This window comes from Neofelis nebulosa, chromosome 3 (genome assembly GCF_028018385.1).
Source record: "Neofelis nebulosa isolate mNeoNeb1 chromosome 3, mNeoNeb1.pri, whole genome shotgun sequence".
Taxonomy (NCBI): domain Eukaryota; kingdom Metazoa; phylum Chordata; class Mammalia; order Carnivora; family Felidae; genus Neofelis; species Neofelis nebulosa.
The window spans coordinates 205,809,011-205,833,463 of NC_080784.1; the positions used below are offsets into that span (position 1 = coordinate 205,809,011).

General features: G+C 53.4%; 2 protein-coding genes and 1 long non-coding RNA gene across 8 annotated transcripts in view; 1 reads left to right on the plus strand and 2 right to left on the minus strand.

The window, feature by feature from the left end:
* RNF4 (ring finger protein 4) overlaps positions 1-24,453 on the minus strand; it is a 170,742-nt gene that overhangs the window by 16,527 nt on the left and 129,762 nt on the right. For 4 of the 6 annotated variants that reach the window (XR_009258696.1, XR_009258695.1, XR_009258697.1 and 1 more), the window contains exons 1-2: positions 14,604-14,761; positions 2,369-2,523 (exon numbers count right to left, since the gene is read on the minus strand). Coding sequence is in view for 3 of the 6 variants with exons in the window: in XM_058719682.1 (XP_058575665.1) it covers positions 2,369-2,377 (9 nt within the window). In the remaining 3 variants the exon portion in view is untranslated. Of the gene's footprint in view, positions 1-2,368; positions 2,524-12,728; positions 12,749-14,603; positions 14,762-24,453 lie in introns of those variants that run through there. The other 2 variants (XM_058719683.1, XM_058719684.1) reach the window with 2 other exon arrangements.
* LOC131506040 (uncharacterized) lies at positions 14,818-16,980 on the plus strand. Its single transcript, XR_009258698.1, has 2 exons — positions 14,818-15,405; positions 15,811-16,980. It is a non-coding gene; the product is annotated as an uncharacterized LOC131506040 (long non-coding RNA).
* Positions 19,130-24,453, minus strand: part of CFAP99 (cilia and flagella associated protein 99) — a 42,344-nt gene continuing 37,020 nt past the window's right edge. Inside the window, exons 12-16 of the mRNA XM_058719639.1 lie at positions 23,899-24,040; positions 23,557-23,708; positions 22,492-22,697; positions 20,703-20,865; positions 19,130-20,564 (exon numbers count right to left, since the gene is read on the minus strand). Coding sequence (XP_058575622.1) covers positions 20,448-20,564; positions 20,703-20,865; positions 22,492-22,697; positions 23,557-23,708; positions 23,899-24,040 — 780 coding nt within the window. The 3' untranslated portion in view covers positions 19,130-20,447. The remainder of the gene's footprint in view (positions 20,565-20,702; positions 20,866-22,491; positions 22,698-23,556; positions 23,709-23,898; positions 24,041-24,453) is intronic.

Sequence of the window (24,453 nt, forward strand, 5' to 3'; positions counted from 1 at the left end):
CCAGTAAGCTCCAGCTTTTCTGACCTGGATGGCCCTGAAAGACAGGATGAGAACATGCCCTATACAGCCTGCCTTCCTCAAAAGAGACAGAACTTTTCACCTGACCCTGTCACCTTGTGTTCCCATCCTGCATGGCCCCAACCAATCCTGGCTCCCTGTGTTTTGGGTTCTAACCGGCACTGGGCCCACTATGCTTCAAAATGGGTGAGCTGGGGCAGTCTAAACTTCCTCCTCCCCAGTACCAGCCTTGCAGAGCTGGCACACAGATTAGGTGACAGAGTGCGCAAAGTACTGAGCACAGACAGCAGACGCCAACAATACCCTAACTGCTTACGTACCTTACTAAGCATTCTGTCTCTGGAAACTCTGGATGGACTGGACACTGTTGGTGAGATCTACACAAGACCTAAGGGAACCCATCACTGGGCCCAACGCTCACTGGCTAGGCAACAGAGAGATGTCTGACTCTTGCTGGGTTCCAACGGCTCCTCAGTAGCAAATGGCAGCTTGAGGAGAGTCAGAAATCAGATGTGGGTTTAGCAATTTTCAGTGGATCTGAGGAGCCATCCCCAGGAGGGCCCGGAGACAAGCCACTGCAATAGTTCAAAATTCTCCAGCGAGGAGTTGCTCTGCCCCTCAAGGGAGCTGACACCCCGGCCTCAGTGGAGTCTACAGGCTTCCCCAGCGGCCACCAGAACACCCAGGGCTGCTTCGTGCCTCTTTCTCTCTGAAGTTGCCCTTGCATTTTCCTTCCTCTGGAAAGAGCCTAGTACTTCTCAGCAGATGCTGGTAAACAGAACCGCCGTGCCCCCCTGCAGCTACCTGTATGGTTTCTGGTCTCCACCGACGGAGGCGGGCAGCAGCCATGGGCCCTGGCCAAGGTCTAGGTGATGGAAAGAACCTATCATGGCTACTGCCGCAATGTGCACGCTCAACGCTCCCCCACCCCACCCTACACCCCACAGCGGTCCTCTTCCCTGGCAGCTCTTCAAGCCCCTCTGTGCCTGGGCTACCCATTCCTCCCCTCTTCACTCGGCCAGTTCTCACACAGCTTTCAGAACCTATGCAGATGGCACCTCCATGACGAGGAGACCCCTCATCCCGCCAGCACGACCACATCAGGACCGACCCCTTGTAGGGCTCCCACCTCCTCCTCCAATCGCCCTCACCAGCGGGCAGGCAGCAGGTGGACATCAGCTCAGGGCCAGCCTCAAGAACCCCACGACATTTGCAGAGATCCTCCACTCTGTCCTATTACTCTCATTGTGGCTCTCCCCCTCCTGGCGAACAGAGAGGCTCAGCCTCCAGTTTAAACTGATCACCTAAGTTATTTACACCATTCCAAGGGAAGTTTAACCAACTTCTTCACACAATCACAGAAGAGACTATCTATATTGCTCTGTCTGTCCAGATCCTGCCTGGGCAAGGTGTGGGCTTCATAGAGGAGGCTTAGGACATTGGTTTCCCAACAGGGGAGGGGCAGTGACAATCTGCAGACAAGGGACCCAGGTGGGAAGTCACGTCTGCCTTTTAGGAGGGTAGGCCAGGGAAACAAAGGCCCTTTTGTGTGTAAATACCAAAAGGGCTTGGAGCATACTAGGGACTGGGAGTGGCCAGGAGGAGATGGACAGCAAAAGGAATCTACAGGATTTCTACTACTGTTCACCCTGGGAGCTGTGGTTGTCTCATCCCGCCCCCACATTCATAGCACCTCTGGAACCTGGAAAGAGAATACGAGGCTGTCTTTTCACATCTGGTCCACCTGATATGAATTTAGTATCTCAGAAAACAACTGGGTTGAGTTTAGATCAGATGAGCAGCTTTGTCAGCGGGGAATAAACTGCAGAGGGGGACTTTCAGGGAATCTTCTCTGCAGCTCCAGGGGCTCCGGGTGACCCTTGCTTCCACTAAACCAGCACTGCTTCTGAGTCTGATCAAAGCTCTGAACAGTCGTAATGCTGACTTACCGACTTAGGTCACTGAGTGTAAGAAAACTCTGACAAGAGATCATTACCATTATGCCCACACTGGACCAAGAACTACACAAGGGAAGGAAACTGAAGGGAAATGGAAAACTGGGTTGTAAACGATTAAATAAACCAGAGCCCTGGTACAATTCCCACCCCCACTATTACTTCTCAGCCTTGTCTTCAGGACCCCACCCAAGACAACGGACTCCCCAAGACGAGTAGGCTGCACAGCTGCCAGAAGTCCAGCACACATTCTTTTGAGAACAAGGGTTACTCACAGGCACCTTTACGGTACTTCCGTTAATGTGTCATAAGGAATGAGGTAGTTGCTCAGCCTTGAAAATAAAATTAAAAATAAATAAATAAATAAAATAAAATCACGTGCTGTTAAAACTCACCGTACTCATGGTGCCCTTTGGCTCCACCCTCCAGAGAAGGATGGGACCTTTGCAGAGCTGGCAGGGAAGGCGACAACTTCTCACACCCACTGGTTACTCATCCTCTTGCTAGCATGGCAATTTGCAGCCAGATATATTTCCGGTATCTCCAAGTCCTGAAAATCAAAGGTATCAAGGTGGTGGTAAGTGCTGCCGCCTTTGTCATCAATGAACTCAGTTCAACCCTTTCGCTGAACTTTGCTGGATACTCTACGCAACTCATTTCCTTACTTGCATATTCTTAGGAAGCAAGCATTCTTTTTTTTAATGTTTATTTTGAGAGGAAGAGAATGCACACCAGTGTGCACCAGTGGGGCGGGGGTGGGGGGAGGGGGGGAGAGAGAGAGAGAGAGAGAGAGAGAGAGAGAGAGAGAAGGAGGGAGGGAGGGGAAGGAGAGAGAGAGAGAAGGAGGGAGGGAGGGGAAGGAGAGAGAGAGAGAAGGAGGGAGGGAGAATACCAAGCAGGCTCTGTGCTGGCAGCTCAGAGCCTGACCCAGGGTTCTGATCCCATGAACCGTGAGATCACGACCTGAGCTGAAATCAAGAGCCTGATGCTTAACGGATTGAGCCCCCAGGCGCCCAGGAAGCAAGCATCCTCATAGAGTACTGGGGGCTCCATCATGCCAAAGTCTGAGATCAGACCCATGTGCTACTGCCTGCTCTCCTTTCTGGCTGCTGAAACCCTTCCCGAGTCCTGTGCTGGCTGCTGTGAAAAGGAAAGAGAATCAGAACCACCACACATGACCTCATGGACGCCTTGCAACCAGGAAGGCACGGAGCTTCTGAGGCCAGTGAAGCCTCTGGCTCTTTCCACAACTTCACTGTCGCCCTCTGGAGGTGCTGATAGTTTAGGACACGAGAGCCACCTGCTGGGATTCATCCTGCATGCCTAGCTGAGACTTCTGTCGTTGGCAGCAGCTGAATGGGGAAGAACCAAGAAACTGTGGGCTGGGAAGCTAAGCGGGACGTTCCAGGAAAAGCAGAGAAACAGCAAGTGAAGAGGCTGCTAGAGGCTGCTAGGATTTCATTCAGGGCCCTTCCACTGGGAGGCAAGGGAGCAAAGAGAAGCAAATACATGGAGTCTGAGGCCAAGAGTCATCAAGGTTTAAGGGGGCAAAAAGCCAGCTTCTAGTGGGGGAAGCCCTGAGCTCAGGGCAAGGCTGAGGGACGCGGGGAGAATCCAAGCAAAGAGGAGGCTCTGTGGTGGCCCACCCTGGGCCAGAGTGCTCCGGACAAGGACAGGGGTCCTCAAACTTGAGCCTGCCCCTGCCTCACCTGGAAGGCTTCTGAAACCAGAGTCTCTGATTCAACAGGTCTGGGATGGGGCCCAAAATTTTGCATTCCTGCCAAGTTCTGAGGCAGTGCTAATGGTGCTGCTTCAGAGGCCGCACCACAGGAACCACTGGACGAGGAAAAGGCCTTGTAGGTGGAAACACCGAGGCAGCGGGAACCACAAGACCGCTCTCTAATCTGTCCTACCTCCTAACAGGTCTCCCACCAGCACCTCCCTCTAAGACACACAGCTGGTTGCAGCAGTGGGGAGCACATCTGCAGACCCAGGCAGCCTGGATTGGTCATGTGCTTCCAAAGCCCTCCTCGTACCTTGGGCAAAGCACCAAACTTTGTGCCCTGTTTCTTTAACTATGAACCAGAGCGGCGCCTCCTGCAACGGGTATTTGAGGATCCCAGGGGCTAATGGGACTCATCTGCCACCCCCGGCCCCTCTCTACACCTCGTCTCCCCACCTCGCTCAATGGTCAGTATGGCCCCTGCCCTGGGAACACAGCAGCGAACGGACCCAGGCATCAGCTCCCCGCTGGGGGGTGGGGGCACGCTGGCACTGGCGACGGCTCAGGTGTAACTGAGGTATACGAGCCAGGTGTAAAGAAACACAGGACAAGGACAGATCAGAGGTTTCTCAGCAGCCACCCTACCCCGGGTGTTTTCAACAGAAGCCCCGTTAGAGGAACTGCCCAGCCGGCTGAGCCTCTTTCTCTACTACCTGGTCATCTGCATCTGCCCACGTCCGATTCCCTGGCACCTCATTATCCACTCTGATCCCAGCTGGCCTAGAGGGGTAGCGTCCTCACCGTCACTCTGCGGGGAGACGTGCAGCTGGCACACAGCATGACTGCTCCAGACGGCCCTCAGATGGCCCCCACCCACAGAGGGCCCCCACGCTTCCCAAAGCAACACCCGGCCCAGTAAAGGTAAACCTTGGCTGACACTGCGTTCAGGGCAGAGGCTCTGGCCGGGAGGAAGAGTGCCGTCCTGGTCTGAGCAGAGGGGGAGGCGCCCCAATGGCCTCCAGGGACTCACAAGACCACCGCACTTTCTGGATTCTAACACATCTGCGTATGTTTCAGATCCTGAGGAGGAGCTTACATCCGGAGGTACACCATGATGCAGCTGTTTGGGGGGAAGTCACCTACGTCATGGTGTGTCTCAGAATTGAGAAGAATCTTTGATAAAAACGTCACTGACAGGCAAGGAGGGAGATCTGCCTGCTGAGCGACGGCAAATAAAGTAAAGCCCACGCCTGGGCTATTCCCTAAGCCTCTTGCCTCCCACTTGGTTACTTTTTAGACTTTCAAGGATGGTCAAGACCTGTCCTACGGGCTGCCCCAGAGGCACCCCCACCCCCTTGGCCTGCACGTCCCCTCTACTCTCTGAAACCACCTCCCACAGCCCGAGCCCAGCAGTTCATTTCCAATCTCTCCGCTTCTTTTGGAAGAACAGTGTTCAGAGAGCACAGGGAGTTGGAAGGCTGGCCTTCGGGAAATCCACCAGAGAACGGAGGTGGGAAGCAGGGGGCACCCAACAGACCAGAGTGAGGGTGTGGAAGTGTACTGTCTGGACGGGGAAGGCAGGGCTCACAGGAAGGTAGCCTCCACAGCCTACAAAGTGTTCTGGATCCTGCAGGTGATACAGGCCATCAGAATAAAAGTGAGACTAACAACAGCTGAAGCCCAGACATTACTTCCAACGTGTACAAACCACTGTGCTTTCCAAACAGTTTCTGTAATGCTCCCATCACCCAACAAGGGGGAAGGTACTACTGAGGTTATCGTTTTACACATGAGAGAGCTAAGGATGGTCAGGGATTAAGCAACCTGCCCCAAATCCACAACTACCAAACAGTGGCCTGGATTTAAACCAGGACAGTGTGACACCAGAACCTACACTATTAAATAAATACCATGCCAGAATCAGCTGTCTTTAATTCTAGAAATAATCTGGAAAATGGATGATGTTTTCCAGGTTTTCGAATTCACTATATCCAGAAAGAAAGTCCTTCCAACAATACCAGCACCCCAAGTCAGCAGACTGCCCACGGTCCTTCGGTTCCCAAGGCAAACCGTGAAGTCATTCACATGCCCTCACTCGACTAAGTGCTGTGAGGGCAGGGCGGTGTCTGTCTACTCTGTACCCAGCCTGATCCCTTGTGCAAAGTGGAGTGGTTAATGGTGTCCCTGCCACTAAGACAAGACGGGGGTAGAGCATGACACTGGGCATGGCCAGGAAGGCCGGATGCCAGAAGTTCCTAAAACTCTGATAGGAGGGTAAGGACCACACATACAAAGGTATCTAGCTGGTTACTTGGCAGGAGTGATGCCATAAAACTGAACCAGGGAAGGGAGAAAGGAAACAGGAGTTGACGGTGGACAGTTTTAGTTTTACAAATGCTGGATGTGGGATATCCAGGTAGAAAGGTCCAAGGAGACAACTGGAGTGCAGGCAGAGGTTTTAGACTGTGTCTAAACCTCTAAACACAGGGAGTCAGGTAGAGCAAGAGCTTATAAGCAGAATAAAAAGTCAGAAACAAAGCTTGGAGAGAAGCCGGAGGCATCAGACAAAGCCTGTGTTCCAGGGAGGAAGCAGCAGTCAACAGGCCGGGCGACAGGAAGGTGCTCACCGGTGACCAAGCAAGTGGAGGCCCCAAGTGACAGGAGTTACTCAAGAAACAAACCAGGCGGGGGCGGATGTGCAGAAGGGGAGAAGAATGCCTCAGGCAGGGACTGTGTGGGTGGCTGGAGAGGGCAGAAGACAGCAAGGGTGAACGGCCCATCATGACTCGCCTCTTAACCCACACCTCAAGGGCAGGACAACGGAGGCTTTTCCACAGAGAGCTGCATTTAAAGATCCCGTCACCCATGTGCTCTGAGGGCCAGCGGGAGGCTAAACCAGTCAGAAAGCAGACAGAGAGGAGGTAAGGAGGCTTAAGATCCCCAGGCAAGAAGACAGCTGTGTGGCTTGGAGGTGGTGGGTGGGAGACAGGACTGCAAGACGGGAGGGAGCTATCGAGGCCAGTACAGACTGAAGGCTCTACTCATTCTGTCCTCATTAGAGATGGATTTTTTTCCCATGAAGTCATCACTGACACTTCAGAGAATGACACCCCCCCCCCATTCTAGTGGGAGAGACACACATGACCGCGTACCCGATACACGTCTACAAACAAAATGGCTAGAAACAGCCAGGCAGGCAGGAAGCAGTCAGTGTGAGACCAGAGCTGGTCCTCCCATGCCAAGAAAGGGAGAGTCCACAGAGGAGGGGCGGGCCAGGGGTGCACCAGAGACCCAAGTGTAGGTCCGCAGGGTGCCCAGGGGAGATCTAGGGATGAGCAGCTCTGTGCAGCCCAGGGTGTGGGAGCCCTCCTTCATACCACCAGGCAGCAGAGGCTGGCACGATTACCCGCAGACATCGGAGACCTAACTCTCCAGGTGGGTTCCACAAGTGCCAGGCCATCTTGGTTCTTCGGTGGCTCCTTGTGCATTTTTCTACGGGGAGACGATGTGCAGACGCATCGGGCCGCTCATTCTGTGCGCCAACTACAAGCAGCTCTCACTGTAAACTCAAAAATGGCTGCTGAGACACACACACAGTCTCCTGTGGGTATGAATGAGCCAGCCAGGGCAACCTCTTTATGCTGGCGTGGTACAAGCAGAGAGAAGGCAGCACAAATCCTACAGGATTTCCTCAGGGAAGTACCCATTTATCAGTGACTAATCGGGTACTGGCTAGTACCACCTGTTTACTCCATATCTCCCCTTTTAAAACCATAAACATATCATTGCCGTGTTATTTTAAGTATTTCCATAAATGGAATTCCAAAAGTAGAACTACGTATGGAACATGTGTTAAAAATCAAGAATGTTTTAAAGAGCATTGTGTACTAACCAACAGCTTTTGTAATTTTGTAAAGAATGTTAAAAAACACCCAAGGCCATTGGCAATGTACCAGTGCCCAGCACAGCCTGCCCTCTTGGGGGACTGAGCCTGAGCACTAAAAGTTGCCAATAACTGGGGCGCCTGGGTGGCTCAGTAGGTCAAGCCTCCGATTCTTGGTTTCAGCTCAGGTCATGATCTCATGGTTTGTGAGTTCCAGCACTGACAGCCCAGAGCCTGCTTGGGATTGTCTCCCTGTCTCTCTGCCCTTCCCCCACTCCCTCTCTCTCAAAAAAAAGTAAAAAAAAAAAAAAACCAAAAAAACAAAAAAAAAAAACCCCTGCCAATAACTTTCATTTCAAAGCTTTTTTGAAAATTTTGTTTAATGTTTATTTTTGAGAGAGAGACAGACAGACAGACAAAGCACGAGCAGGGAAGGGGCAAAGAGAGGGAGACACAGAATCTGAAGTCAGACACTCAACCGACTGAGCAACCCACGCGCCCCTCAAAGCTTGTAAGCGAGCTCTACCCGCAATGTGGGGCTTGATCTCATGACCCTGAGATCAAGAGTCACATGCTTTATCCACTGAGTCAGCCAGGAGCACCCCCCCCCCCCCAATTTTTTAAATGGAACCTTGATGACACTGTCACATCAGCAATTGGGCTTCAGTACTTAAGAAAAATATCCGCCTCGGCTGGTTAAGTGTCTGACTCTTGATTTTGGTCAGGTCATGATCTCGAGGGTCATTTCATTTCCAGAGAAGACTTGCTTGGCAGGATGTAGCCAGTCACTCCTGCTTAGGCTTAGAGCAGGCTGAAAAGCCAGCACAGAGGTAATGGGGCAGACCTCTCCCAGTTATTTATTCCTAAAGGAGGCTTAGCGGCCTTGACCACTGGTCTCCCCTGGGGGTTTTGCAGGAGTTAGATGAAAGGATGTGACAGAAAGAGAAAGCACCACACTAGGCTTGGAGAGACAGTAGCTGCTCTTTCCAAATGTATTTTATTACCCCGATGAAGCCATCACCAGCAATCATCAAAGTCTCAGAGGCCTGAAAGGAGCATTAGCACCAAGGACCATCACACCTGCTTGGTGATGTCACCAAGGGAGCTTCTTTCCTTTTCTCCTAACACAGGACCCCTCAAGGACAGCCTTTTGCTTCTACTAGACAAAAAGAAAAAAAGAACACCTGTCTGGATATAGAGATGGTCTACTTTTGTGATTCAAGCCTCCAGATGCAAAAATCCAAAATTAAGAGTGAACGTCAGTTTTTTGAAAATCTATGAAGAAACATCAATAAAGAGATTATTGAGCTTTAAAAATAAAATCCAGACACAGGCTCCAACATGGACGAACAATGAAGGCATGCTCAGTAAAAGAAGACACAAAAGGGCAAATAATGTATAATTCCCCTTCTATGAGGCCCTGAGAGCCATCAAATTCAGCAACAGAGAATAAGTAGAATGGTGATTGCCAGGGAAGGGAGGAGGGGGAACAGGAAGTTACTATTTAATGAACACACGAGTTTCTCTCTGGAAAGAGGAGAAAGTTCTGCAGACAGATGGCAGTTGATGGTTGCACAACAGTGTGATGTACTTAATGCCAATGAACACCTGAAAGTGGTTCAAATAATTCACATTATAAAAGGTGTATTTTACCACAACAGAAAAAAAATTAAAGATAAACTTTACATAATACTCTTTTTCTAGACCCTTTGACAGGGTTTAGTCAGTCACTCAGAGGCACTCTGCAGTGGACACAGCCCCAGAAACATCTGTAAGGAATTTGCCTCTAGCAGGACCCTGCGCCTCTCCCATCCAGGCCTGGGACCTCCAGGACAAGCCTAGGACCCAAACACAGCCAGTGTAGACCGTGGCTCCTCCTCTTCTCCAACAAGCTGTTCCTACAAATTTTTCTATAGCTTTACCTGCAGGATTTTGAACAATTCCCCCCAAACACTAGGTTGACCTTTCTGTTGATGAAACCCCTGGGCATGGGGACACCTTCATTCCCCGATAGCCATGGCTGATGAGGTTGCTACCAGTGATTGGTCAGGAAGATATTCACAACTGGGAAGATATTAAAAGATACCACATGCAACCAACTCCTTTGTAGAAGGGTTACTACTCTGGGACGGCAAAGAAGAGAAGCTAAGTGGCTTCTCCACTGATGACCCCTAACCCAATTTTCTTTCAGGCCATGGTGGCCTGGTGATGCAGATAAAGGCAATTCCTGGAGGCCACGAGCAAGGGTTCATAACAAAGGAAACCCAAGGGGCCCCTGGGTGGCTCAGTTAAGAGTCCACTTCTTCATTTCAGCTCAGGTCATGAGCTCACGGTTCATGAGATCAAGCCCTACATCGGGCCCTGCATGGACAGTACAGTGGATGGAGCCTGGCTGGGATTCTCTCTCTCTCTCTCTCTCTCTCTCTCTCTCTCTCTCTCTGTCCCTCCCCTGCTCACACACATGCTCTCTCTCTCTAAATAAATAAGCTTTAAAAAAACAACAACAAAAAGAAACCTAAGGATCTATGGATCTATCCTTCCCGAGGTCGAAAAGATAACCAGAGGCCGGTGGAGCGTATCAACCTCAGGTGCTGAGGCCATCAACAACTTCCCATTCTTCCCCAGGATCAGGGTCACTGTGGCCATGAAACTCACAGAGGCAGGCGTGCTAGGCCTGTGTGGATGGTGCCTGAACACAGAGCCTGCCAGAAAAAGCCAGCTAGAAGGCTTAGATGCTTCTACTGAATCCTGAACTAATACCCAGTCGAGAAGAGGGTGTGTGAGGAACGAATCTAGTAGTAAAAAAAGGGCTAAGGTACAGGTCCTGAAGGGGGGCAGGGGTATCGTCAGAAGCTTACAAATTTGATTCTTTGGCTTATACCTATAGCAGGGAGCAGAGGAGCAGTGCCCGCTGAGGGAACTCCTTTACTGCATACGCGGGCTGGTCTCAAATAGCACTGCCCCCCTCCTCCGCGAGCTCCTCAGCACAAGTCCTTCCCTTCCACTCAAGGCAGATGCAGCTGTGGGTTGGCTAATGAACGGATGCATGCTGTCACCAAAGAGCTAGCCAAACTCAATCCTCGAGAGACACTAATGTTGGTAGTGGGATCCCATAAACCTGGGTTTATGAGCAGAGGAAGCCCTAATCCAGACCCTCCTCAACTTTCCTTCAACACTCTCCCTAGGAAGTAAAATAGGAAGTCAATAGTCCTTGGCCTCCAGGACAAATGTGGCACCTGGGATGCTTCATAAAGAACAGCAAAGCACCCAACTAATAGATCCAATGCTCTAATAGAGATGGAAAAGGGGTCGGGGAAAGTTAAAAGGCTTCACATGGTAGCTTAAAAAACCAAACAAAACACCCAAAAAACTACCAGGCTCCAAAAGATCCAAGAAGACTGCAAATATTCCCAATCACATCCATCACCTTCACAGAGCCAACCTCCCTTCCCCAACTCACCACTAACCTTTGCGGCCTCATCTGAAGTTACAGACGTGTGTATTTCTAAAATATACCACACAATACAAAAAACTACACAGCTTATGGGGGGAAAATGAAACTAAGGGTACAACTAAAAAAACTGTGTCAATGTCACATGCACACAAAAGTTAAGAACCTAACAAAAACGGTAGCACAGCTGTACACGTTAAATGGGAAATGCACATATACAGCTACGGTACTTTACAAGGTTTGCAGTGAGTTACTGGGAAGTAGGGCGAAATTTTTTAAACGTGAGATGTGCAAGGGTGTGGCTCATAACACAGTCACTGAGAAAGCTGGTAGATGTTTGAGGAGAGTGTACTATCTTCAGGCTGTGTGACTTGGTTCAGCTCAGTTCAATTTTCTGTGTTCATCTAGTATCTCTCACGGGTGAAATTATGCACATCAACTCGAATCCCGTAACGTTCAGACTGGTCCCTGAGATTTCAATCCTGTTGGATGGAACTAATCACGCTTCCAAACAAGTGCTCAAAGCACAAGTGGCTGTACTTGGCTCTGGTACCCAGGCTGTCAGTCACCTGCCGCAGGCTCTTCCGTACAACAGGACCATAATATGATCCATGCTCGTGGTCCTGATCTAACCGCTGCTTCTCCTGCACTCGACATGCTCAATCTGATTCCAAGTCCAATACTTCCTGTCCCCTTCTCTTACCATAAACATGCTGATGAAATAAACCGTGACTTTCTTCCACTGAAATAAACTATCAAGCTCACTACATGCCTGAGAGAGAATGCCTTGGAGGTGCAAAGAGGCTGAATTTCTGAGATGGCGGAAATGGAGTCTTACACTGCAAGTAAAAATATATCAGACGCAGGGGCGTCTAAGTGGCTCAGTAGACTAAGTGTCTGACTTCGGCTCAGGTTATGGTTTCATGGTTTATGGGTTCCAGCCCCATGTTAGCTCTGTGCTGACAGCTCAGAGCCCGGAGCCTGCTTTAGATTCTGTGTCTCCCTCTCTCTGCCTCCCCCTGCCCCTGCTCACACTCTCTCTCAACCATAAATAAACATTAAAAAAAAATTTTTTTTAAATATAGTCACCATCGGGAAACAAAGACTCAAAAACACACCACCATCATGGGAAAAAAGGAAAGAACATCTCTACAAACATAATGGCTAGAAAAGGATCTCAGGTTCATGGGTTCGAGCCTCATGTTGGGTGTACAAATCACTAAAAAAATAAAATAAACATAATTAAAAAAAATACTCCAGGGAAACCTCAGGCTCACAATTTCTCTTTTACGCAAGGAAGCTACTGATAATACTTATTTTAAAAAAAAAAAATTTTTTTTTTAACGTTTATTTATTTTTGAAACAGAGAGAGACAGAGCATGAATGGGGGAGGGTCAGAGAGAGAGAGGGAGACACAGAATCTGAAACAGGCTCCAGGCTCTGAGCTGTCAGCACAGAGCCCGACGCGGGGCTTAAACTTACTAACCTGAGCCGAAGTCGGACGCTTAACCGACTGAGCCACCCAGGCGCCCCAATACTTATTTTGAAACACTTTTAGGCTTTACCTATCCTGCGTGGTACAGTATGAATAACAAACCTAACAGTTCTTATTTATGCCAAAACCTTTCCAAAGGAAATTCTGTAGTAGCATTCTCCCACCTAACCTCACGTGTTTTCTCATCACACTTGAAGTCTGACCTTGGGATGCAGCAGTATCTGTGTTCCGGGCCTTCCTTCTCAGAGAGGAAACCTTAAAATGCTTTGCTCTACAATTCCCAAAGCCCTGCTGAGAAACAAGCTGTTTAGGAAAGATAAGTTAGAAGAACGTACATGTGAATTATATCCCAGTAACCATATTACTTCCCTGCTTAGGACTTAATTTAGTAATTTTTCCCACTTGCTCTTAACATAAATTCTGAATTCCTTAACTTGGGGCACCCCAAAAACCTTTTGCGAGCCGGTTCCTGCTTCTATCTCCAGTCCCGTCTCTTGTACAATCTGTATTTCCACCTCAGAGAATTCCTCTCATTCCCTCAAGGGGCTGTACCCCCGAGCAGAAAGCCTGGCACACAGGAGACCTCAAAGGTGTGCTCAGAATTTTAAAGTACGCATTCTCAAATGGGGTGAAAAAACTCACTCTTTTTCTCAAATGGGGTGAAAAACTCACTCTTTTCATGTAAAGCATAAGATACACATACAGTACATAAAAAGACGTATGCTTTAAAAAAGCATTAACATTTCGTGGAGATTAGGAAAACAATATATAAAAGGGGGGAGTTCACTGTAAAAAAAGATTGATAAACACATTAAAGTAAGATTTTTAAATCTGATTTGGAAACTCAAATTCAGGCAATGCAAAAACCAGCAACACATCTTTCTACTTGAATGTTCCCATTTCACTTCAAGCTCGTAGATAAAACTGAACCCAGTATGCCTCCCTACCCATTAAAAAAACACACCCCCCCAAAAACCAAAACGATTCCCTTCGGCGTCTCTGTCCGTCATTACCGTGGTCCCCCAACTCCTAGTCACTGAACTCAAAGGCCAGTCCTGCAGCCAGGAAAACGAGGTTCCAGACTAGCCCTGCCGTCGACTGGTTCGCCGACTGTACGACCTTGGGCAGACCGCCTCAGCCTCCCCAACACTTCGGCAGCCGAAGCAGAGCGCAGGGCTGCAGAGCTGAGACCCTACATCGGGCTGCGAGAACTTGAAGCAGAACGAAGGCACGACTGTGAATGTAGATGGGGACGGACTAGAATAAGACAAAAGCCAAAACCTCCCCCAAACGACTACTGCGGTAAAGTCCAGGCTTCTCCCCGGACGGGTCAAAGGGTGGAAAGCGGAGTACAGGGAGTAAGTACTGCGTTTCGGGTCTCAAGCCTCACCGCGACCCGGATTCCTCTCCAGGCCCCCGGGCCACCAGCGCGCCGGGGATGCGGGCGGGGGTGCAGGCGCCCGAGGGGCGGGGCCGGCCGCGGGCTTCAGCACACGAGCGGTCCCCAGCGACCGGAAGCTGAGGACCCACGGAGCTCAGGCCCAGGTGGGCGCTCCCAAGACCAGCCCCCGCCGCCCCCAGCCCCACGAGGCCCAGCAGGCTCCGCCACGCGGCCCGGGAGGACTGGCAGGCCCACGATGGCGGGGCGGCGGCGCGAGCACACAAAGGAGGCGGCGTCAGCGGGGAACAAAAAGCTGGCCGAGGCCTCCCCTGAACGGCCCTTGCCGCCCTGTCCGCCTCCCCGAGTGACCTTGGGCGCGTCCGCCCCCCACCCCAGCCTCGGTTTCTCCAGCTGCGCTACAACTAAACGCTGGGACCGCAGCCCGCCGGGGCGGCGGAGGCCCTCAGCGAGGCGTTCGTACGTCCGTCGCCTGCGCCGCGCCGGGCTCACGCAGCCACGCGGACAGCTGGGCGGGCTCGCGGGCTCGGGGGAGGCCCGGCCGGGCGTCCGGCCCGAGGGGGGTTGGCTGCGCTCCGGAGGGCCGCCGCGCCGAGGCCTCTGCAGGCCGCGAAGCCGCCCGAACCCCACACCCGCCCGGCTCTGGCCGGCCGCCCCCTCTCCGTGAAGCCAGGCTTACCTGGAGCCGGTCTGGCCCGGCAGCAGCCAACGCCGACGCAGTCCAGCGAAGAAGCACCTCCGGAAACCACGGAGGAGAAACCCTCCAGCAAGACGCCGCCGCCTCAGCAGCGATCCACTTCCGCTCCGGAGGCCTCGGCTCCACCCCCGCTGCGTTCCCATTGGCCGCCGCTCCTCGTACTCCCGTGGTCTACCGGTGCAGGAGGTATGTTTTCAATTCTATTGGATAAGAAAACCATCTATTACCGCTTTGAAAAGCGCTTCTTTCCGGCTCCGCCCGCGCTCGCGACTCAAGCTCCCGCCTTCCCGCGAGAGAGGCGATCTGCGCCCCCTCGGTGCGCAAGGCCTCTCGGGAGTTGTGGTTTGCAGAGCGGCGGCCGGTTCCGGGCCCTCTGATACCGGGCGGATGCGGCCGGCGGACGGAGCGGAGCTGGGCGTTATTCCAGGCCAGCCGGCCCGCGGCCCGCGTACCGGGCCCACTCCCACCCCGCTTCGGGCCTCAGTTCTCTCTCCTGTGAATGCTCCCGAGCTCTCTGCTCTTGGCCAAAACCCGGGCCTGAATCTGCAGGAACTCCAGGGCCCTCGCGACCCGACGTGCCAGGTCGTGGGCCAGCGTCTGGTCCCAGTGTTCCCGGACTGTTTACTAGGCTGGCAGTGAAAACTGGAAGGAAGCACAGCCTGGCCCCTTTGCGGGAACCCGGAGGAGGCACTCAACCAGGACGTCTGGGAGGGCCCCCTGGAGGAAGCGACCTCGGAGCTGGGAACTGAAAGGACTAGAAGGAAGGAGAGAGTTCTCAGAAGAGGTAGCCTGGGTGGGGAGAGAGAGGCTGGCATGTCCAGGAGACTGCAGACTACCCTTTGTGCGAGGAGCAGAGGTGGGGAGTCGGGTGGGGGGGCGGGGGGAGGCAAGAGTCAGACTGTGGAGGACCCAGATGCCAGGTTGAGTCTGGATTATCCCGAGGGCAATGGGTGCGAGGAAAGGAAGGACTGCACCCCCAGAGGAGCACTCTGGCCCACAAAGGGGCCAGGGCCCAGGCAAAGGGCTGGAGCTCCCCCTGGGGCGTCTGGTGCAACTCGGGGGGGTTAAGAATACAGGCTCTGGACCCTTCCTGCCCGAGTCTGAGTTTGAATGCTCCGTTGTTTTAAGCACGTTTCAGTCCCCTCACCTGTTATACGGGAATAGTCACTGTACAGTATCTGCCTCACAGGAAGAAGGTGGACGGTTGAAGGGCTCCACACAGACCAGCACAGGTGCATGCCAGGCCCTGAGAGGTGCTGCAGATCAGAACCCGGAGTGAAAAGCCGGTGGTGGATTCCTTGACTTCAGCTTCCAGAACTGCACTTGGACATGGATTTGGCAATAGAAAGCCTAGCTTGTCCCTCCTATTCTGAGAGTACCCAGATCAGGTCATGGCCATCACGTGTGGTCCCTGGACACCGTCAGGCAATGAGGATGTCACTCCAAATGCCTGGGATGGACAGTTTAGTAGGAGGGGGTCTTCTCCCCGGAAGATTGAGTCATGTATGGAAATTAAGCAGATCAAAGCCAGAGCGTTAATGGTTTTGTGTTGAGTTTACAAACAATCTCTGTTGTTTGATACTCATGTAATTGTAAAGGAATTTGGTATGGTAGGGTATCCAATAAGTCTGATTCTGTGTGAAACATGTTGAGTTTGAAACATACTGATTTTGATAGTGATTCTAAGTTGGAAGGTACAAGACTTTAGTTTGTGATCATAATTGGAATACTAAAGGAAATTTACAAATTTAAGATAAATGAGACCTTAATGTATCTTTAGGAATTTTTATACTTCTTTAATGTTTTTACTATTTATTTTTGAGAGCACCCACACGAGTGGGGGAGGGGCAGTGAGAGAGGGGGGACAGAGGATCCAAAGCAGTCTCTGTACTGTCTGCACGGAGGCTGATGTGGGGCTCCAACAACGAACCGTGAGATCATGACCTGAGCTGAAGTTGGACGCTTAACCAACTGAGCCACCCAGGCGCCCCAGAATTTTTAAATACTTGATAAGGCAGACAACGGAAATGCTAAAAAAAGAAGTTTAGATTCTGCATGTTAAAATGTAATTTAAAATGTTAAAGGAGTGGAACCAACCATACACAGCTAATCAAAATGATAGTTATAGATTTATAGATAAGATTAGTAACTTGAATTTCACAGCCTAAAGAATAGCTAGGGTTTTCTATTTGTAACTTTAATACATCAGGTAGTGTGATGCTGGGAGCATCTGGCTGGCTCGGTTGTAGAACATGTGACTCTTGCTCTCAGGGCGATGAGTTTGAACCCCACACTGAATGTGGAACCTACTTAAAAAAATAAAAAAAGTTGGGGTGCCTGGCTGACTCAGTTGGTTAAACATCTTGACTCTTTAAATTTTTATTATGTTTTACTTTAGAGAGAAAGAGAGTGCAATTGGGGAAGAGGGGCAGAGGGAGAGAGCAAGAATCTTAAGCAGGCTTTCAGTGTGGAGCCTGATATAGAGCTTGATCCCACTACCCTGGGATCATGACCCAAGCCAAAATCAAGTTAGACACTCAACCGACTGAACCATCAAGAGTCTGACTCTTGATCTCAGTTCAGGTCTTGATCTCAGGGTCATCAGTTCAAGCCCCGTGTTTGGCTGCATGCTGGGTGCAGAGCCTACCTAAAAAAAAAATCAAAATAAAATTTGAAGTTAGTGAAAAATAAACGATGTGATATTGAAAAACAAAGTTACAACAAATATCACTTTTCATGCTCAGGAGCTGCCTTCAAGTTCTCTGCAAACATCACTTGGCACTGAACTTGTGGTGTGGACATCCCTGGCTCCCTCACAGATAATGCCTGTGGCCCTGAATATTTCTAGCTTAGAGAAGAGACTGGGACCTTATTGTTTCCAAGTGCCACACAGCTAAATGTAGATTCCTGGGCATCAGACCAGCCAAATCCCCGTGGATGAGGTCTGAGAATCTGCTCGTTAACTATCTCAAAAGAACCCCAGCCCAAGTGAGTTTCAGGTACTGTCAGTGAGGGTCTTCTGGCTGTACTTATGCAGAAATTACACTGAAGCAGGATGTGAATTCTCTGGGTGGTCCAGAGAGTGCTTTCTCAGCATCAGCTGGACCTGATCTCTCCTGGCTGGTCCTCTTTCCAGGGGCAGTTTGGTTCTCTCTCAAAAGGGCTCACGCAGGTAGGGGAGGCCTCGGTAAATGAAGGCCATCAGCTCTGGAGGGTCGGCCAGACAGCTGTTGTTTCTGAACAAACCTCAAAGCTCAGTGCTTTGAACAAATAGGCATTTATTGTTGCCAAGGAAGCTACAAGTTAGTGGGGGCAGGGGGAGTGTTCCGGTTCTGGCTGGCCTCACATGTCGGGTTCTGCTGGTTTGCTGGTTTGTAGGACGGGTGGGGAGGGCTTCCGCTGGGACAAGTGGCTGTCCTCATATAGTGTCTCATCCCAGCAGGCCACCCTGGACATGCTCACATTGGGGCTGGGCAGGGTTCCAAGAGAACAGGAGGGAGCTCGGATGCCACAGGAGGCCCAGCCTCAAAGCTGGCACCCTACAGGCCAAAGTGAGTCAGCCCAGACTCAGGTGCTGAGGGACACAGAGTGCCTCCTGACGGGAGGTCACAAGGCAAGGAACCTGGAGACTGGAGACATTTTGCCATTAATCCACGACACAAGGCCTGCCCTCAGGCTACAAACTCGGGATGGCCCAAGGCCTGTTCCCACCTGGGTTTGTATGGGGCAGGAGTCCCATGTACTCTCAAGGCAGCTCTGAGCTGCTGCCTGGTCCAAGAGGGCAGGTAAGGACCTTGGTGTGGACTGCCAACCAGCATCGCTGCCAAGGGCTATCCTCCCCTCCTGCCACGGTGCCTGCTCTGGGCACCCATACGGACCTTCCGCCACCCTGGGATCTGGGTTGGCAGAGCATGTTCGATTCAGGCCAGAGAGACTGGAGCAGATGTTCGCACAAGGCTTCAAGGACAGAGAACCCTCCTGAGCTGGCCACCAGGGAGAGATGACCCTTCTTCCTCTGGATGTTGTGAGGCTGGAGCCGCTCCCAGCCTGGAGACAGAACTCCTGCATCAGGCACATCCTGAAGGCCACCCTACCTGTGGACTGCCAGATGAGACCTAATAATTCATCCTTTGAAACTCTCGGAGCTCCTGAGGGACTCTCTGGACAGGTCGTAGAAATGGGTTTGAATAACACATCACACAGGATAGGAGAAATGTCATGTTTATCTCTTTAAATGAAATTTATTCTGCCCCTCAGCTTTTTAAAAAAAAATTTTTTTTGGGGCGCCTGGGTGGCGCAGTCGGTTAAGCGTCCGACTTCAGCCAGGTCACGATCTCGCGGTCCGTGAGTTCGAGCCCCGCGTCGGGCTCTGGGCTGATGGCTCGGAGCCTGGAGCCTGTTTCCGATTCTGTGTCTCCCTCTCTCTCTGCCCCTCCCCCGTTCATGCTCTGTCTCTCTCTCTGTCCCAAAAATAAATAAAAATTAAAAAAAATTTTTTTAATCTTTATTTATTTTTGAGAGAGAGACAGAGTGTGAGCGGGGGAGGAGCAGAGAGGAAGACACAGAAGCCAAAGCAGGCTTCAGGCCCCAAGCTGTCAGCACAGAGCCCGACCCGGGGCTCGAACTCACCAACAGTGAGATTGTGACCTGAGCTGAAGTCGAACGCTCAACCGGCTGAGCCACCCAGGCGCCCCCACCCCTCAGCTTTTTTGACAGGGAGGTGGGAAATTTCTCTTTACCAACATGGGAAAGAAAGTCCTGGGGTTCTGATAGTTCACAATATTCAGGGAGAACTCTGGTGTCTGTTCTTGTCACTTCAATGTGCCCATCCTCCTGGTCTGAATGTGTGCTGGGGTCCGGGAGGATGTCAGGTTTGAGGAGATCTCTCTCTTGGACATCTATCTACCTGGCTGTTTCCAGCCCCTCCCTGACCACCTCCCCCCCCCCCCCCCCATTCTCTGTCCTTCCTGGGAGCTTCAGCACATTGTGCTTTTTTCATGATTCTGCATTTCACCAGCAGGCTGTCACTCGGCCAGCCTGTCCTCAAGGCCATGCCCTCTCCAGTCTGTAACTGGATCCAGAGGAACCAAGAGAATGGATGTGTCCTGGTGTGGGCGGATGTCAGTGGCTCTAATCACGTCCCCTTGGTGATGCTGGAGAAGGCTGGGTGGTGCTCTAAAGTCACACAGACTTAGCTGTGGGTCAAGGCTTTTGGGGCTGGTTACTTGACCTCTCCGAGCACTGCTGGCCTCATCAGCAGAATGGGAGGTAGGGAACAGTTCCTGCATCCCCGTGGGTGCCCTCCCCCCAGGGCGGCAATGAGGTTTGCTTGAGACAAATTATGACACAGGCCATTTCCCAGTGGCTCAAGCATTCCAGCCACTTCTCCAACCAAATGCACACGTGCAACCACACAAGTTAAACCACTGGACTCCAGGCAGAGTGGGAATTCCAAGTTTTCACGTGCAGAGGTGGCTCTGGGAGCTCCACAAAGGGGAGGGGCTTGCCCTGGGAGCTAGGGAAGGGCTAGAATCTAAGGCAAGGGTGGTCAGATTTAGCACAGAAAATACAGGACACCCAGATAAATTTGAATTGCAGAAGAAAAGAACGGATACTTTGAGTTTGTCTTAAGCAATAACTGGGCGTCTTGCATTTTATCTGGCAACCCTGATCTGGGGCAAGTGGACTCCGGGGCAGGTTAGGGCGCGGAGCAGAAAGAAGGAGTGGAGGGGGGCGCGCGGCGCAGGAAGAGGAGGCGCACACCGCCGGCCGCACGCTTTATTCGGGCGGGATTCGCGGGGCTCCTGGGGGCGCGCCCTCCCGGGCTCAGGCGGCCTCCAGGCGGCGCGCGTGCCCGCAGACCGAGCCGCTCCGCTGCAGCGCCCGCAGCCGGCGCTCCCGGCTCTGCTCCAGCTCCAGCCAGTGCTGCGCCTCCAGCTGCGCCTGCGGGCGGGCGCCCAGGGCTGTCTGCGCGGGCCGGGGCCGCCGCCCACCGATCCCGCCCCCGCCCGCGCGTCGCCAAGCCGCTCCCCCACCCGGGACGCCGCGCCCCCAGCCTCCCCGCCCGCTCCCGGGACTCACCCGTGGCTTGCGATGCGCGGCCCGCGGCGCCGGTACCCGCAGCAGGGCCGCCTGCCTGCGGCGCTCGGCCGCCTTCTCCTCGACCTTGCGCTGCAGCTCGAGCACGCGCTCGTCCTGGGAGGGCGCCGCCGGGGCCGCGGACCGAGCTTTCCTCTCCTCCCACCTGGGCGGTGGACAGGGCGGGCTTAGGAGGGGCCCCGACCACAGGTCAATGGGGGTGTTTTACGTGCAGGGGGGAGAGGCTCTCCAAGGACCTCTGGGGTGACGTCCCCCCAGCGCCTCTACCTTCTTGCCCTTTGTACTTGACGTTTCAAAAATGTATCTCATGTATATTGGCTACGTAGGTATTTGGAGCAAAAAAGTGAAAACCCTCTTTTATCTTGTGCCTCCTTGCCACTCTCTTGCCTAGAGGTAGCCGCTAATATCTTTGCAAATCTCTATCATGCTAGGTCATTCTTCCTTCCAAAATGAGACCTCATTATACAGATTGTTCCCCGTTGGCTTTGGTTTAGGGGCACTTCACAGCATCAGGGCATGTGAAGGTGCTGTTCCCTCAGCCACCATCCCTGCTTGGTTGGCTCCAGTCAGACTGTGCACTAAAATGGTCCTGGTGGATTCGTGCCAGGAGGTCTGGCTACACGCAGAGAGCTCCAGGAGCTTTGTTAGTGGGTTTGGACCCTTGGAGGCTCCCCAACGCCAACCAGACTGTGTGTGTGGTCTATCAGGCTGAGTCTAGCAGGTGGAAGTGGTGAGACGTCCCCGGCACATGCCACCTTAGGGACCTGCTGAGTGGCCAGCCAGCTGTAGCTGGGCAGCCCCTACCCTACAGCTGTCACAGGACCTCCTCAAATTGTAACCAGAGCAGCAGTCACTCAGGATCGATAGTGATGGATTTTTTTTTTTTTTTAAGAGAAAGAGAGTGCTTGAGCCATGGAGAGGGGCAGAGGGAGAGAGAGAGGGAGAGAGAGAGAGAGAGAGAGAGAGAGAGAGAGAATCCTAAACAGGCTGCATGCTCAGCCTAGAACCTGACACAGGGCTCGATCCCAACCCCCAAGGATCACAACACGAACCAAAATCAAGTCAGACACTCAACTGAGTGAGCCACCCAGGCACTCCAATAGTGATGAGTTTTGTGACCGTCGACTGTATCGACTCTTGGGTTTAGCTCTGGTCAATGATCTCACAGTCTGTGAGTTCGAGCCCCACGTCAGGCGCTGCTTGGGATTCTCTCTCCCCTCTCTGCCTCCACCTCACTCGCACGCGTTGCATGCGCGTGCTCTCTCTCTCAAAATAAACTTTTAAAAATTTTTAAAAAGTTACAGTGAACAGTCTTGGGATGCTAGAGAAACATGACTATGGACAGGATATTGAGATGATGTGAATTTTCTAGTTGTGTCAGTATGCTGTGGTTATGCAGGACAATGTTTTTTTCAGAAGATGCACACCGGAGTGTTTAGGAGTGAAGTGTCTGAATCCTGCAGCTCCTTCCAGATGGTTCTGCAGGGACAGAGTAAGTAGCTAGCTAGATGGAACACACGGCAAAGGTCATGCTCATGAGCTATATGCCATCATTTTGCATCCAGGCCATCGTTGCATGATTTTTGCTGCCATTTTTGTATGTCTGAAGATTAGCTAATAAGATAGTAGAGGTGGGAGAAGTTATTGGCAAGGGGATGGCCTGGGCAGAAGGGTGGAATGTAGTTGTACAACCCAGCGGGGAGGTCGCAAAGGCAGGCTCGCTCCTTGCTCCTGCCTCAGTCGCCTGCCCCTTGGGGCCACTGGTACTGACCTCAAGGCTGCAGACCTCCCCATGGCCGCGCGGCACAGCGAGATCTGTTCCACCGCGTTCTGCAGTTCCTGGCTTCTGGCGCGCTTGCCCTGGATGATCTGGTCTCGCTTCTCTTCCTCCTCGCGCCTCCGGGTCTCCTTGAGCAGGGCCAGCCGCTCGCGAAGCTCCACCACAGACATCTCCCCTTCCAGGCCATACCCAGGGATCTGCAGGGTGATGGGGAGGCCTGCAGCTGGGCGTCAGGCCCACACCCAGCCCGCACGGCCACCTGCCATGCCCTGAGCTGTCCTCTGTGCCAGCACCGGCGCCCCTCCCCCAAGTTCCATCGGTCTGGCCCCTGGGCCCGGGCGACTGCCTTTCCTGCTCAGTAGCACCTGTGCAGCATCCCTGCCATTGGGCCTCCCCAGGCTTGGCCTCCCTCCAGGGACCGCACGTGTCAGCTGGGTGCCCTGTAGGCCCCTCTACTGAGGTAGGGCCCAAATGGAACTCAGCCCTGTCTCCCTGAGTCAGGACCCGGGGGGCCTGTGCAGAATGCCCTGTGAACTTCCCACATCCCCTGGGATCAGGCCAGGCTCCCACACCAGCTCCCGGGGCCCTGCAGGCCTGCTCCCACCTCAGCAGATGCCAGCCTGGCCTCTCAGGGTGCCGCTCACACGGGCCTCCAGGCACCTGCTCTCTCCTCTCAGCCTCCACTCATCCGGCCTTTGCACACCTGCGCTCTCCCTACACTGCCCTTCCCACCTGGGCCTGGGGGGGGAGAGGGGGGGTGTCCCGGGACCTCCTTCAACATGAAGGCCACCTCGCCCACTCCCAGGAGCCCTGGCCTCCTGTCCCCAGAGGTCACAGAGGTCTCCCTGACTTGACTGTGAACTCTTGGGCCGGTCCCGGGCCTCCGGCAGGGCAGGCGCGGCGTCCACGGTCGGGCACGCCACTCGTGCCGGCTGGATCCCGGCTTGGTGCCAGACGTCCCTTGGTCCCGGTGGGCGTGCTGAACGTGGTCTCCCGTGGCCACGCCAGGCGCAGCAAGACGTGGGGAGGCTTCCCCCAGTGGGGCCCGGTCCTCACCTGGGTCAGGTCCACGAGCTTGCCCTGGCGCACCGGCTGTGTCTCCAGGGCTCGCAGCTGAGAGATAAGCTCACGGCGCCGCTGCTGCTCCTCCCCCGCGGCCTCTGCGCTGCGCTGCAGCAGCTCCCGGCTCTCCTCTATCACCTCCTGGACTAGAGGGCCAAGGGGGTGCTGAGGGGCCGCAGGGTGCCCTGCCCAACCCCGGCCTTCCCTCCAGGGCACTGGGCTCTCAGCAACCGCAGCAGCTCACCTGGGGCGGGAGGCCAGCCAGGGGCGCGAGCCGGGGTGGGGTGGGGGCGCAAAGCTGGGCGCGGCCTCGTGGTCCCCGGCCCCCCGCCCTACCTATCTGCTGCCGGCCCCTCAGGAGCTTCGTCTGTGCCCCCTTCACGTTCTTCTGCACCTCCGCCACCCGCTGCACCAGCTCCTTCGTGGACCTTTCCTCCCGGAGGCGCCTCTCAGCACGCTGCTGCATCAGCTCTGCCGCCTGCTCACACAACCGACCCACCGTGGTCAGAGCCGCAGGGTCCCCCCTGGAGCGGGCCCATTGCCCCGGGCTGCCCCCAGCCCCGGGAGCAGCATGAGGCGACCCTGCATCACCCCGGAGCCCGGATCTGAGCTCAGCAGCTCCCGGGAGTCCCCCGGAGGTCGGGCCTACTGGGGAAGTTCCACCTCGTGTCCCCCCTTCCTCCACTGCGGTTCTGGGGAAGAAACCAAGTCTGAGCCGCTGGGTCTGCCCCGAAGCCTCTCCCCGGCCCCCAGACTCCCCCTGAGAGAGGAGGGCGCTCGATGCTTTGAAGCCATGTGGAGCCCAGGATGTGCCAGCCTCAGGGTCCCTGTCACACGAGCCCCCAGGCACGTCCTGCTGGTCACCCCACTCTTCTTTCTCGTGCTGTTTCA